The sequence below is a fragment of the Xyrauchen texanus genome, chromosome 20, assembly GCF_025860055.1.
Source record: "Xyrauchen texanus isolate HMW12.3.18 chromosome 20, RBS_HiC_50CHRs, whole genome shotgun sequence".
NCBI classification, from domain to species: Eukaryota; Metazoa; Chordata; class Actinopteri; order Cypriniformes; family Catostomidae; genus Xyrauchen; species Xyrauchen texanus.
This window is the reverse complement of record NC_068295.1, coordinates 28,289,961-28,304,931: the sequence shown is the minus strand read 5'-3', so window position 1 is coordinate 28,304,931 and position 14,971 is coordinate 28,289,961. Positions and strand designations below refer to the sequence as shown.

The 14,971-nt window shown below is 44.0% G+C and overlaps 1 protein-coding gene across 1 annotated transcript in view; it reads right to left on the bottom strand.

Moving 5' to 3' along the window:
• The window catches only part of gabrb1 (gamma-aminobutyric acid type A receptor subunit beta1), a 51,477-nt gene that overhangs the window by 11,427 nt on the left and 25,079 nt on the right, over positions 1–14,971 (bottom strand). Inside the window, exon 4 of the mRNA XM_052150824.1 lies at positions 14,440–14,660. Coding sequence (XP_052006784.1) covers positions 14,440–14,660 — 221 coding nt within the window. The remainder of the gene's footprint in view (positions 1–14,439; positions 14,661–14,971) is intronic.

Below are 14,971 nucleotides of genomic sequence, written 5' to 3'. Positions count from 1 at the left end.
GGGTATAATGCTGATTACAACAAAAAATAGGTTTGACTTGTCAACAAGTCCATTATGTTTAATGTTTAAGGTACATTATGTTTATGGACTGTGTACAAATATACACTGTTTCAAAAGTATAGCCACATGATGAAAACATTATACAGTATGTGCTAATGTGATTTTAGTGTGATAAAATCTCTTACTAACCTTATCTATGTAAAGTTATAGCCAGTATTACAACTTCATTGTCATGTTGATGTAATGTCAGTAAAGCCAGCCAAGCAGACCTATTATGGTAGTCTTTTGAGGATTGTGGCTTTCAGATGCACAAAATAACAAATCTTAGTAATATATTAATGTTTACAAAATAAAGGGTGGTGTCAATACAAATTAATAAAATTGGAATTTATCAAGGTTGAAAGTCACTTCAGAAGTATACCGGTTTCACGGTACACCACCGTTTGAAAATTGAAGGTTATCATACCATGTACATTTGCTTATCTACGGTATTGAGAAACAAATGCAACCAGACGGAGATTCACATATGCATGTGCGCATCTCCTTTCCTCCTTGTCTGCCTGTCAGACTCGTCAACTTGCGTCACACACACACACACAAATGCAGCAGAGAAAATGTCAGAGAGAAGCGAGGCGAGGGGGTCTGACATGAGTGTGTGTGTTTGAGTTAAAGCAGTGTTTCTCAACTGGTCTATTCAGACTGGGTCGCAGGGAAAGAACAATGCCATGGTTCTCCCATTGAAGATATTTCGGCGGCCGCCCAAGTGATCGACTATTTAAGACTGTCGAGGCAGATTTAATGTTAATCTTGCAAACAGCTAAAGCAGACATGGGCAATTTACAGCCGTTTTTATTAGGCTCATTTATCGTAAAAGCGTTTTTATTTTTTATTGGATATTTCAGTTAACTTGCATTGGGACATAACGGACATAACGCGTCTCCACAGGCATGCTCAGGGTTGCCAGATAAGAAACGAAACACCCCCAGTTTGAGATTTATACTTGCACAAATTGGAAATATTCTGCCTAATGTTATACTTATTTTGTGCAATCTGGCAACCATGCACGTCTCGCTTTCTCCTTTGAACAAACTTAGCAATCTGTAGTGCAATATTCTGCTCAAAGAAAAGTGTTGTACTGCTACTCTGTCCATTCTTGAGGCTGCTTGTGATGTTTGGTGCAACTAATTTTGCAGGTATACCTTCTCAGTGATTAAATTATATATAAAAGTAGATCTCGGCATCATTGCAAATTAACTTCCACCACCTGTACCATCAGCACTGGTGCCCCCCTGGGATGTGTGCTGTCCCCACTACTCTTATCCCTGTACACCAATGACTGCACCACCAAGGACCCCTCTGTCAAGCTCCTGAAGTTTGCAGACGACACCACTGTCATCGGCTTTATCCGAGATGATGATGAGTCTGCATATAGAAAGGAGGTTGAACGGCTGGCTTTCTGGTGCAGTCAAAACAACCTGGAGCTGAACACGCTCAAAACAGTGGAGATGATTGTGGACTTTAGGAGGAACACCCCATCATTGTCCCCCCTCACCATTCTAAACAGCATTGTGGCAGCAGTGGAGTCATTCAGGTTCCTGGGCACTACCATCTCACAGGACCTGAAGTGGGAGATACACATCGACTCCATTGTGAAAAAGGCCCAGCAGAGGTTGTACTTCCTTCGCCAGCTGAGGAAGTTCAACCTGCCACCAGTGCTGCTGAAACAGTTCTACTCAGCAGTCATTGAGTCTGTCCTCTGCACTTCAATAACTGTCTGGTTTGGTGCAGCTACGAAATCAGACATCAGAAGACTACAAAGGACAGTTCGGTCTGCTGAGAGGATTATTGGTTGCCCCCTGCCCCCCCTTCAAGAACTATACACTTCCAGACTGAGGAAAAAGGCTGGTAAAATCACTCTGGACACCACTCACCCTGCCCACTACCTTTTTGAACTGTTGCCTTCTGGCCGGCGCTTCAGAGCTCTGAACACCAGAACCGTCAGACACAGGAACAGTTTTTTCCCTCAGGCCATCCATGTAATGAACTTTTAAATTGCCCCAATGAGCAATAATGATGTGCAATTCACAGTTTAATTTAAATTTTAATTTATATTATCCAACATATCCACTTCTGCCATTACTTACATTGCTCTGTACATAATATACTGTTTTTTGTGCTTTATATACAGATTGTATTAGATTAGCACTACGTGTGTGAATGTGGGTATGTATGAAGGTGAGTGTATGTACGTATATGTATAATTATTTATTTTGTGTTCTTTTTTAATTACCTATGTCTTGCTGCTGTTTTTGGTATTGTTTGTATTGTTGTAGACTGGAAGCTCCTGTCACCAAGACAAATTCCTTGTATGTGTAAGCATACTTGGCAATAAAGCTGATTCTGATTCTGATTCTTCTGATTCTGATTGACATGCGAGCAAAAGCAAGCCAGAGAAGAATATGTAAATTTGTTTTTTATTTGTGCAATTTAGAAATGTTGAAGTCCCTTCGCGCCTGTATGTTAATCTAACTCTTGCAGAATTCATTTATCATAGTCATTCAGTCTGTGTTATTCAGTTGTGTGCTGAAAGTCAAACGTTGACATCAACAACAAAAATAATGACACTTGATGGATGTCCTTGTACTGGAAAACCATGAACAAAACTATGCAACATAAAAGGAAATACAACCCAGGATACATTAAATACAGGTTATGTTTAATCTATGGCAGGTCGACACTTGATTTCCAATGTAAAATCTGTCCTGAAGCAAAACCAGTTGAGAACCAGTAAGATAATGAAGCAGTATATGTTAATTGTTAATAATCATAGGACATTACTTCAAAAGCTCACACAGCTTATGTTATTTTTTATTTAGTAGTTAATTTAACATATAAACTAACATGCTTTATTTATATAACATGTTATAGTTACATGCAATTTTTTTATCATGTTTATAATTTGATTTATTATTATAATTCTGTTAGCTCTGTCAAAAGGGAGACTTTTTTACACATACTTCAATAAAATAAATGGTTTCAAGTTTCAATTATAATAAAGTGTTTGCTTAGAAATAAATAAATAAATAAAATAACGTCTCGGGTTACATGTGTAACCCTTGTTCCCTGAAAAAAGCAGAACGAGATGCTGCGCTTTTGCTAAGCGCTATGGGGAACAATCCTAGTTGTGACCGAGCTGTGAATAATGTGTGTAACACGTCAGTGAACATTGACTTTATAGCCTCGGCTGATGTAATCATTAGATGCACCTGCGGCCAGGCTATAAATGGATACGTCACCAGGTGTCGTCCGATACTTCTTTTTGAAGAGCAGTCCTGGGACGTCCCAGTGCGGCAAAGAAGCGCAGCATCTCGTTCCGCCTTTGTCAGGGAACAAGGGTTACACATGTAACCCGAGATGTTCCCTTACAAAAAGCTTCACTACGATGCTGCACTTTTGCTAAGCGCTATGGGGAACGCAATACCCACGCCACCGCACTGGGGGCTGTCCGGACCCCTACGGTTGTGCAGTGTACTCACAAAAACGGGAGACGCTCTCAGACATAGCAAAGCATCTAACCCATAAAGTTTGATGAATGTGTGCGAAGAGAACCCTATCGCAACACAAACTTGTCATAAAAACTGATGAATGTGAGCGGAGAGGACCAGCCTGCCGCATCACAAACTTGTTCAGGCATGAGCTGAGATGTCGACTCAAGGGCATAAGAGCCCGGAGTGCAGAATCATCCAAACTAAAAAAGTCCAATGAATATGTGCGGAGAGGACAACCAGCTGCATCACAAACTTGTTTAGGCATGGGCTGAGATGTCGACTCAAGGACATAAGAGTCCGGAGTAGCAAAGCATCTAACCCATAAAGTTCGATGAATGTGTGCTAAGAGAACCCTATCGCAACACAAACTTGTCATAAAAACTGATGAATGTCGACTCAAGGGCATAAGAGCCCAGAGTGGCAGAACATCCAAACTATAAAAATCTAATGAATGTGTGCGTAGAGGACAACCTGCTGCATCACAAACTTGCTGCAGAGGGAGACCTCTAGCCAAGGTTTTAGAGGAGGAGAGCCCTCTGGTAGAGTGCGCCCTAAAACCTACTGGCGAAGCTTGACCGCATGCCTCGTAGGCCCGGGCAATAATGAGGATGCCTCTTTGAGGGCACCCCACCCACCAAGTTGTGGCAAACTGCAGTGGCCACATAGAACCTGGCAATGGCGAGGCAAGTGCCCGCTGACAGTTCTTTCTACAGAAAATCCAGAACTGAAGCAAACTGGCAGTTAGCTGGTTCTGTAAAAAGAACTTTAGTAGAAGGAAACGCATGCAGGCGCATTTGTGCTATGTATGCGTTACTACGATCAGGAGGGGGGGCTGGGCGACTCGGGGAGAAGTAGAGGAGACATTGCGCTATCAACAGAGGCGAAGAGGTCCTCTTCTGCCCTGTAAAATCTACCCAGATCAGTTCCAAGTGGAGGGAGCCCTAGCACTTTAAATGGTCTCGATAACCTCAAGAGAAAACCTTGTGAACCTCATTTGGTACCCTTAGGGGCCAGACATGAAAGATTTCACAATTCGGGCCAAGGATGAGAAGGTCCTCCCTGTTCGGAATCGCCCAAGGCGAGCCATCGAGGAGAGGTATTAACTCCGAGAAACATATCCTGTTCGGCCAGCACAGCGCCATTAATAGGAGGCAAGACCCTTGCTGGTGAACATTGCCAAGACTCCCGGGAGCAGAGAAACCGGGGAAAGAAACGCATACAGACGCATTCTGGGTCATGTATGTGTCTTAGCGTCCAGACCCAAGGGGGCTGGGTGATTTCAGGGAGAAGTAGAGGAGACATTGCGCTATTCATACAGGCGAAGAGGTCCTCTTCTGCCCTAAGATCTCACCCAAACTTGTTCCAAGTGGAAAAAGCCTGGCATTTAAAAAGGTCTCGATAACCTCAGGAGAAAGCCTTGTGTCCCTCAGTTGGTACCCTTAGGGGCCAAACATGAAATATTCCACAATTCGGGGCAGGGATGAAATATTGCCCTGTGCCTGAGATAGAAGATCCTTCCTGTTCGGAATCGCCCAAGGGGAGCCGTCGAGGGAAGAAATTAGCTCTGAGAACCAAGCCCTGTTTGGCCAGCGCGGTGCTATCAGAAAGAGGCAAAAACCCTTGCTGGAGAACTCTGGGCAACTACTACCTTAGGGTGGAGTTCTTAACTCCCCCGTTGGTATTTTCTGTCTTGACAGTAAATCTGCTCCCATATATGGGCATCCAGGGATATAACTGACCTGAGTGACAGGAGCTTGCCCTGGGCCCTAAGGAGAATCCGACGTGTCAGAAATACAGCTGACAAAATGTAGGTCTCCTTGATGATTTATGTAAGAGGCTACCGCTGTATTGTCCACCCGCACCAAGACATGGCAGCCTCAGGAGGAGGTATTTCAGGGCCAGAAATACAGCTGTCAACCCGAGACAGTGACTGTGACAACCGAGCTGACGACCCTCCTATCCCCTTAAGCTGGACGACCACTTAAGGCCGCTACCCCACCCGTCAGGGAGGCCTCTGTCGATAGCAGCCTGCGACAACAAGATGCACCTAGAGTGGGACCCAAGGCAGAAAACCGGGGTCTGAACCACATAGAAAGGGAACGAAGCCTGAGGTGCGTAACCCTTATTAGCCTAGGGGTTTTGGCCCTTGGAAGAAATCCCCTGGCTTTGGGCCACAACAAAAACGGTCTCATGAGCAGAAGGTCCTGAGGGATCACAAAGGACGTGGTCGCCCTGAGACCGGGAAATCGTTGATACTGATAACAGTGCAACCTTGACCTAGCCTGACTTTGCTCAGGGTGATCTGAATGGACTCAATCCTAGCGGGAGACAGTTGTGCCCGCATTGTGATTGAACTCCATAGGATGCCCCGATAGACAGTGTTCTGAGTGGGAGAGAGGACGCTTTTCTTGGTGTTGAGCCTCAACCCCAGAGAAATAAATGAGCTAAGACGATGTCCCTGTGCTGAACTGCCAGTTCCTGGAACTGCGCTAGGATCAGCCAGTCGTCTACATAATTCAGAATGCAGATGCCCCGGAGTCACAAGGAGCCAGCGCTACATCATGCATTGTAAATGTGCGGGTAAAAAGGGCTAGGCCGAGTGAAAGAACCTGACACTGGAAGACTTCGCCCCCGGAAGCGAACATCAGGAACTTTCCATGTTGTGGCAGAACTTTTAAATGAAGTATAGAAGTGCGTCATAAGATCGATGGTGACCAGCCAAACGAGTTGTAGGGCTTGAGACATGACCGTCTAGGCCTCATCTAGGACTTGAACACCCACGGGTAGTTCAAGCTTTAAGATATAAGCCAGACGCCACCCGCCCCACCCTCCATGGGAAACGGGAAGTATTTAGTGTAATAACCTAACTCTCTCTCTGGAAGGGGAACACATACCATGGCCCCTTTAACCATGGTAGTGAGAACACGCCGTTGAAACACGGAAGCGAGAATTAAATCCTGACACCCTTATAAGACCCACAGAAAAGAATATATCTGGCAGAAGTTTCCACGCTGCCAGGATCTCTGAGATGGGTATTAGATTTTAACACTTCCTGTTGAGGGGCTGTCGAGTGTTTCGCGTCCTGAATAAAATGCAGGAACAGCGAAAACACCAAATTTTGACGGAAGCCTCTGCAACCCGAAACACCAAGAGGTGGCGGGAATGGAGGGGCTTCGAGGGGGTACCGGGAGGGGTGAAGTGAAGCATGCGCCCCGTCCCGAGGGGGGCTACCCCCTAATCTAGGTGCAAGACCGTCAGGGTTTTCTCTTACTAGAAATTACAGTCTTGAGGTCTTGCTTCGGTAGTCGAATATAATGTGTAATTCTGTGATACCGTGAAACTGTGATATTTTCTGAGACATTATCATACCGTGAAAATCTCATACCGTTGCAACCCTTCTTCAGAAATTTAATGTTCAACATATTTGCACGTGTAACTATTTGTGCCATTTTTCTTAGTAAATCACCAGCAAAATGCCCACAACACGCACACGCAATTTGATAGGTTACACAAGAAAAGTTGTTTGCATGACATAAAATAATGATACATCTATAACTGATTTTGGGGCATTGATATATTAACATTAGCCAACATTTAAATTAGAAGCCTAATTTGTGTGCTTTCCATTTCACTGTCAGTTGGCATAATAGCTTTGGGATACCACAAGAGGGTGATATAACATTTCCTTAAGATGGTCATAGGTTGGACAGGACAGGTATCATATCACACAGGACACGCCAGGTGGCAATTGTGGATCTAGTCATTATACACACAGAAGTTACAAAGGTTTTTGTACTTCTCCAAGAATGAACAGTGATATTGATAAGTTTACATGTTAGTGTATGAAACTGGTATAATTGTGCTAACTAAACGATTAGAAATTATTATGCAATTTCTCTATGCTTCACACATTGTGTAAGCTATATAAAAATTACATATGCACAATATAACATCCAGATTGTTTGCTAGAGTAAACAATCTTTGAGCAGCCTCCTCCTGTCAGGATACACACTAAGACAACAAGGTTAGAAGGATTCAGAATAACTTTTAATGAAGCTTTCGTAGGACAGTAGGGAAGTTCAGATGCATCAACGGGCGCTGTGAGTATAATACTGATGAATGACCGTCTTTTCTCTTGCAGATAACGGCAGGCTTGAGTGTGGTAAGTATCACAATCCAAAGGACGTGGAGTATGAACACCAGGGAGATGGAGGAGTCTCTGGACGAGGGAAAACAGGTAAGTAACACAAGGGTGTACTGAGGAAACAGACTGGAATAGTCTCAGGAACAATCGTCTGAAAAGCACAGAGAGCAGGTTAGTGGATAATTCCTCGTTCAAGGTTTGACAGAGACTGGAGGTGAGTTGTGCTCTTAAATAGTGCTGGTGATTGCTGGATTGCTGGATTGATGACAGGTGCAGGTGATTAGTATTCGGGTGAGTGTGATCTTTGTGTTGTGGATGTGAGTGAGCCTGATTGCCTCCTGACATTACCCCCCTCCAGGGTCAGCCAGCTGATCGAGGACCCCGACGTCGTGGTGGTCTGCCTCGAGGTCGTGGGGCTGGTCGATGTGGATGTTGTTGGTGGAATTCAGTGAGAAGAGTCGGGTCCAGGATATCGTCTCGAGAAACCCAAGATCTTTCTTCTGGCCCGTAACCTTCCCAGTCGACAAGGTATTCTATATGACCACCCCGACGTCGGGAGTCCAGGATTTCGTGGACTGAGTAGATGGGGTCCTCTTCAATGGTAGGTAAGGGAGGGGTCTGGTCAGAATCAGGCTCTGTAGTGGGAGGAAAACCAGAAGGATAATGAGGTTTCAGGAGAGATACATGGAAAACTGGGTGAATCTTGAATCGAGGAGGTAGGTGAAGCTTATATGTGACTGGATTGACTTGATGGAGAATTTTAAAAGGTCCGATATATCGTGGGCTCAATTTACGACATGTTTGGCGTAGACGGATGTCTCGAGTCGAGAGCCAGACAAGTTGACCAGGTTCAAACACAGGGGTGTCATTTCGACGTACATCTGCAAATCTTTTGTGTCTGTGTATGGCCCGTTGGAGATGATGATGGGCATCATTCCACACGCTTTCACTTTCTCGAAACCAGAAATCAACTGAAGGGACCTCGGAAGGCTCACCGGACCATGGAAACAGTGGTGGCTGGAAACCTAGGAAACATTGGAAAGGTGTTAGCCCTGTGGTTGTCTGATGCAAGGAGTTTTGGGCGTATTCTGCCCAGGCAAGGAATTGATTCCACGTGTCTTGATGATCTTGACAGAATGTGTGGAGGAAACGATTAATTTCTTGAACCTTCCTCTCAGTCTGCCCATTAGCCTGGGGATGATATCCCGATGTCAAGCTTATCGTCACTCCGAGAAGAGAAAAGAAAGCTTTCCAAACCCGAGAGATGAATTGAGGTCCTCGATCGGACACAATGTCCTCAGGGAGGCCAAAATGACGAAAAATCTGGTTGAAGAGGCTCTCGGCAGTCTCAAGAGCTGTAGGAAGGCCTGGTAAGGGGATCAGTTTACAGGCTTTGGAGAATCTGTCAACTATAATGAGAATGCAGGTGTTGCCTCCTGATGGAGGTAAATCAGTAATTAAATCAATACCCAGATGCGACCACGGCCGTTGAGGAATAGGTAGAGGTAATAGTTTCCCAGAAGGTAAGTGACGTGGAGTTTTAGATATAGCGCAAATTTGACACCCCTGGACGAAGCGTTGTACTTCCTTTCTCATGCCTGGCCACCAATATCATTGCTGTAGGAGAGTGTAAGTCTGTGTCGCTCCAGGATGACCCGTACCAACTGACGAATGAGCAGATTCGACGAGAGGTAGGCGATATTTGTCTGGGACATACGTGAGGGTGTCTGGGCATTCTGGTGGAGTAGGTTCTAGTCTCGTGGCTTCCTGGATTTGATCATTAATGTCCCATTGAATGGGATTGACGAAAACTGTAGTGGGCAGAACTGGTTCAGGTTCATCAATGGTGTCTGGAAGGGCATGGAGTCTGGATAAAGCATCCACACGGGTATTCTTGGATCCTGGACGATAGGTGATATAGAAGTGGAACCGAGTGAAGAATAAAGCCCAACGGGCTTGGCGTGGGTTTAGTCTCTTGGCTTCTTTGAGATACTGAAGGTTCTTATGATCGGTAAGTACCGTGAAAGGATGTTGTGCCCTTTGAGCCAATGTCTCCACTCTTCCAAAGCCAATTTGATGGCGAGGAGTTCCCGGTTACCCACATCATAATTCTGTTCAGCTGGGGATAATTTTTTTGAAAAGAAGGCACAGGGAAGAGGTTTATGGGAATCCCCCTGGTGCTGAGAAAGTATGGCACCTACTCCAGTTGTGGAGGCATCGACTTCAACGATGAAGGCGAGGTCTGGGTTAGGGTGGCGTAGAAGAGGAGCACAGATGAACTCGTTTTTCAACGTCTGGAAGGCATGGTCAGCTTCAAGGTTCCAGGACAGGGATTTTGGTTTCCCTTTCAGGAGAGAGGTAAGAGCAGAGGTTATGGTACTGTAATTGTTAATGAACCTGCGATAGAAATTCGCGAAGCCAAGGAATCGTTGGAGCTCTTTTACTGTTTGCGGAGTGGGTCATGAGGTGACTGCCGCGACCTTTCCTTCATCCATCTTCACCCCCTGCTTACCCACAATGTACCCAAGGAAAGTAACTGAATCTTGATGGAAGATGCATTTCTCTGCTTTTAGGAAGAGGGAGTGATCTCGTAATCATTGGAGAACACTGGAGACATGTCGTTGATGTGAAGATTCGTCTTGGGAGAAGATAAGAATGTCATTAATATATACTATCACAAATTTGTTGAGGAAATCACGGAGTATTTCGTTCATGAAATCTTGAAACACCGAAGGGGCGTTGACCAGACCATACGGCATAATAAGATATTCGTAGTGGCCAGAGGGGGTAATGAATGCGGTCTTCCACTCATCCCCCTCTCGTATCCGGATTAGATTATACGCACTTCTGAGGTCAAGCTTGGTGAAGATACTAGAGCCTCGTAGCTGTTCGAGTGATGTGGGTACGAGAGGGAGTGGGTACCGAAACTTGATGGTGATCTTATTCAAAGCCCGATAGTCGATGCAAGGTCTTAGACCACCATCTTTCTTTGCCACGAAGAAGAAACTAGATGCTGCTGGCGAAGTTGATGGACGAATGTACCCCTGATTTAGGGCTTCTTGTATATACTCTTCCATGGCTCGTTGTTCTGGGATGGAGAGAGAATAAATGTGGCCACGGGGCACCGATGTATCAGGTTCCAAGTCAATGGCGCAATCCCAAGGTCTGTGTGGGGGAAGATGAGAGGCCTTTTCAGGACTAAATACATCTGCAAAGGAGGCATAACAGGGTGGAATTTCCATGGTCCGTTTTGCTTGAGGGCTCTCGATAGATGTCACAGCAATGGAGATAGTTTGAGACGAAGTAGAGGCAGGTCTTGGAAGCTTAGGGAAGCAGGTAGAGAAACAAGTAGAACCCCAGCGCAGAATTTCTCCGTTGTTCCATGAGACATCAGGATTGTGCTGGATGAGCCAGGGTCTGCCAAGAATGATCGCAGAAGTGGAATTTTCTAACACCAAAGGAGTGAATGGTTCTTCGTGTAGACAACCGACTCTTAAAGTGATTGGTTTTATTCTGTGTTTTACATACCCAGGATTCAAGGTCTTTCCAGTCACTGATTTGGCTGTGAACGGGGTTGAGCAGAGGATTTTCGGGAGTTGAAGTTGCCGGCAGAGGTCGCCCGAGATGAAATTACCCGCTGATCCTGAATCAATGAGGGCTGTAACTGAGATGGTAATATCAGTAGAAATCAATGAAACGGTGGTGGATAAAGGAGCAATATTGAGGGGACTGACTACCAACGAACTCACCAAGAGACGAGGTGGACGGACAGGACAACCACCGATGTAATGAGAGTTGTCCCCACAATACATACAGAGATTATGGGTCATGCGTCTGGTTCTTTCTGATGGAGAAAGACGGATATGGTCAATTTGCATAGGCTCAACCCCGCGGTGATCTGGGATATCAGCAGGCCTAGACGAGGAAGCATATGATGATTGGTGAAGATCTGGGTAACAATTTTGAACTCGGCGAGAGACTCGGATAGATTGTTGAATAAACTTCTCAAGGCCCATGACATCATCATAAATTGCGAGTTGTAATCTGAGGGTTGGATTTAATCCTTGACGGTAGGTTGTCATGAGTGCTCTCTCATTCCATCCACTCGTGGCAGCAAGGGTTCTAAACTTTATAGCATAGTCAGTTATAGACATTTGTCCTTGTTGGAGGTGATATAACTGCTCACAGACTGATGAATCACCTACAGGACAACCAAATACTTCTTTAAAGTGTGTTATGAAGTTTTGAAGAGAGTCAGTAACCGGTCCTGTCTGATTCCACATGGATTCTGCCCATTGAAGTGCTCGGCCAGATAAGAGTGAAATAATGAAGGAGATTTTTGAGCGTTCAGTTGGGAAATTGTATGGTTGTACCTCTAGAGCGAGTGAGCACTGAAGGAGAAATCCGTTGCAATCCTCCTCCCGGCCAGAGAAAGGCGCTGGTTTCATCATAGGGCAGAAAGTAAACAGCGGTGGTGGAGCATCAGATGCGGAAGTGGGAATCGCTGCAGCTCCGCGCTCACCGAGCTCAGGCGGGGAAATTCCAGCTGGATTAATCACAGGATTAGTTTGTTCCGAATCCATAGCGGTTTTGGTCAAACCTTCTGTCAGGATACACACTAGGACAACAAGGTTAGACGGATTCAGAATAACTTTTAATGAAGCTTTCGTAGGACATTTGGGAAGTTAAGATGCATCAACGGGCGCTGTGAGTATAATACTGATGAATGACCGTCTTTTCTCTTGCAGATAACGGCAGGCTTGAGTGTGGTAAGTATCACAATCCAAAGGACGTGGAGTATGAACACCAGGGAGATTGAGGAGTCTCTGGACGAGGGACAACAGGTAAGTAACACAAGGGTGTACTGAGGAAACAGACTGGAATAGTCTCAGGAACAATCGTCTGAAAAGCACAGAGAGCAGGTTAGTGGATAATTCCTCGTTCAAGGTTTGACAGAGACTGGAGGTGAGTTGTGCTCTTAAATAGTGCTGGTGATTGCTGGATTGCTGGATTGATGACAGGTGCAGGTGATTAGTATTCGGGTGAGTGTGATCTTTGTGTTGTGGATGTGAGTGAGCCTGATTGCCTCCTGACACCTCCGGAGTTGAAGCTAGGTGACACAGACAGACGCAGAATGGCGGCAGTTTTGAGTTTTTCAGAATGCACACCCTTTCATTTATGCTGCCGCTCACACTTTACCAAAGTTGTGTAAAGAAATATGTTTGGAGAGATAAAGACTATTGTGCAACAAGCAGCCCTTTTTTTATCTGAAAAAATGTATATATATATATATCGATAATAATCAGGAAATTGTTCTGATTATCGATGCATGAAAAAGGAATCAATCTCAAGCCTACAAAATAAGTACCCCCTATTTGGGATCTTAGTAAATCAGGGTCTTACACTTTATTGTACAATGTTGAGTAAGCACTAGCAATCCCAACAATATGACTATATTCTCAAAATAAGCCCGAAAAATGCAGCTTGCAATTTCAAAGATTTATAGGCAACTTTATTTCAAATGAATTACAAAGTCACTTATAATACGTGGACATGGCAACACTGGCATAAAGCTCTTATTCCTAAGAAAGACAACGCAAACACACAGTAATATCTACACATAACTGCCCCCACAAAAGCATCCTTTATTTTCACCTTATCATTAATACTCAGTATTGTTTTAAGTAGAGAGAATGCTATCTAATCATAAATCACATATATTTATCGACAGAGCACTCTGGAAACACACATAGACACATACTGCTAAAAAGGATCACTATCCATACCTCTCAGGCATAGTACATTAGACATAAATTATACAGCACTGAGAGATATGGAAAGAGGGATGGAATAAGCTGCACATCAAACTGTGCGCTAAATAAGGAAAAAGAAATAGGTCTACAGTGTGCCTGGTGAGGAGAGACTAGATGAATCTTGACTTGTGGGTCTTTGTATTTTGTTCATTGACATCAATCATCTTCTTTTTCTTTCTTTTTTTTTTTTTCATGTTTTAGCACATTAATGTTCCTTGTTAAAAACAATCTAAAGGTTTTTGAATTACAACAGCACATACTGTAATTTCAACTCATCCCCCAATTTGTAAATACAAAGAAATATTATACGTTATGACTATACGATACGAGCCAAAACTATTTTCTTTCACAGATGCTGTTGCTAGAACTTAACTTGTATTTAAGCCGAAACATGTATTTAAACAGTGGACACAAAAAAGTTACTTCTCTGTGAATTATGCAAGAAATGTGTTGTCGCTCACCACTTGTTAGGACAAAAACTCACATTTACATGGAAGAGAGCATTTATTACTTTTCACCTACATTGCATGTAGGTTTCAGCCATAGCACACGCATGGTTTAAAATGTGTGGTGTGTAAACTGTGAAAGCACTTGTTCAGGTAGGACAAAGACTGCCTCATCTTTCATTGGGTTGAATCTATATTCCCTGACATAGACAGGAAAAGCATTCCACAGTAGGCTTTAAATTCCAAAAAGGGAACATTAGAATAGCCAGGGGAATAGGGTCAGCCAAAAATACAGCACACACAGCTCTCAAACACACACACATATGCAGACAGAGACAAATGTATAGATGCAAGCACAAAAAAATAATCAAACATTAAATTCTTTGCACTAATGAGAGGAAAAATGAGAGACAAAGAAAAAATACTTGTTTACTCGCACCTGATATAATGCACCCAGATAAATACACACAAATACAGTAGGCACTGACCTGAGGCCATAGAGCACCGTTCCATCAGGGTGCAAACGAATCATGCGGTTCTTCACTGTGACTCCATGAACAAAAGATTTCTTGTCATTTATGAAGTAAGTATCAGGCACCCAGAGTTGATCGGCCACTCGGTTGTCTAAAGTAAGATTGAGAGGGATTCCTGTGTAGGATAGACGCTTATCACGCCAGGACTGCTGGAAATACATGGTGATGGTGTAGTCCTGTAAAAATACACACACACACACACACACACACACACACACATGTTGGTGCAGCTTTCCTTATGAGATATATTGAGATATACATAGATATAATGATTTTTATACTGTTCGAACTAGATAATAGAGTATAGATTATATCATCTAACCCTAACCCTACCCCTAAACCTAACCCTCACAAAACATTTTCTGCATTTTTACATAAAAACAATTGTAAGACCCGGGAAGGAGGACACAGAAAACGAGGTTGGGAACTAAGGTAAGGCTTTTAATGACATATTCTCTCACAGAGATTCACAATAAACAAACAGTGT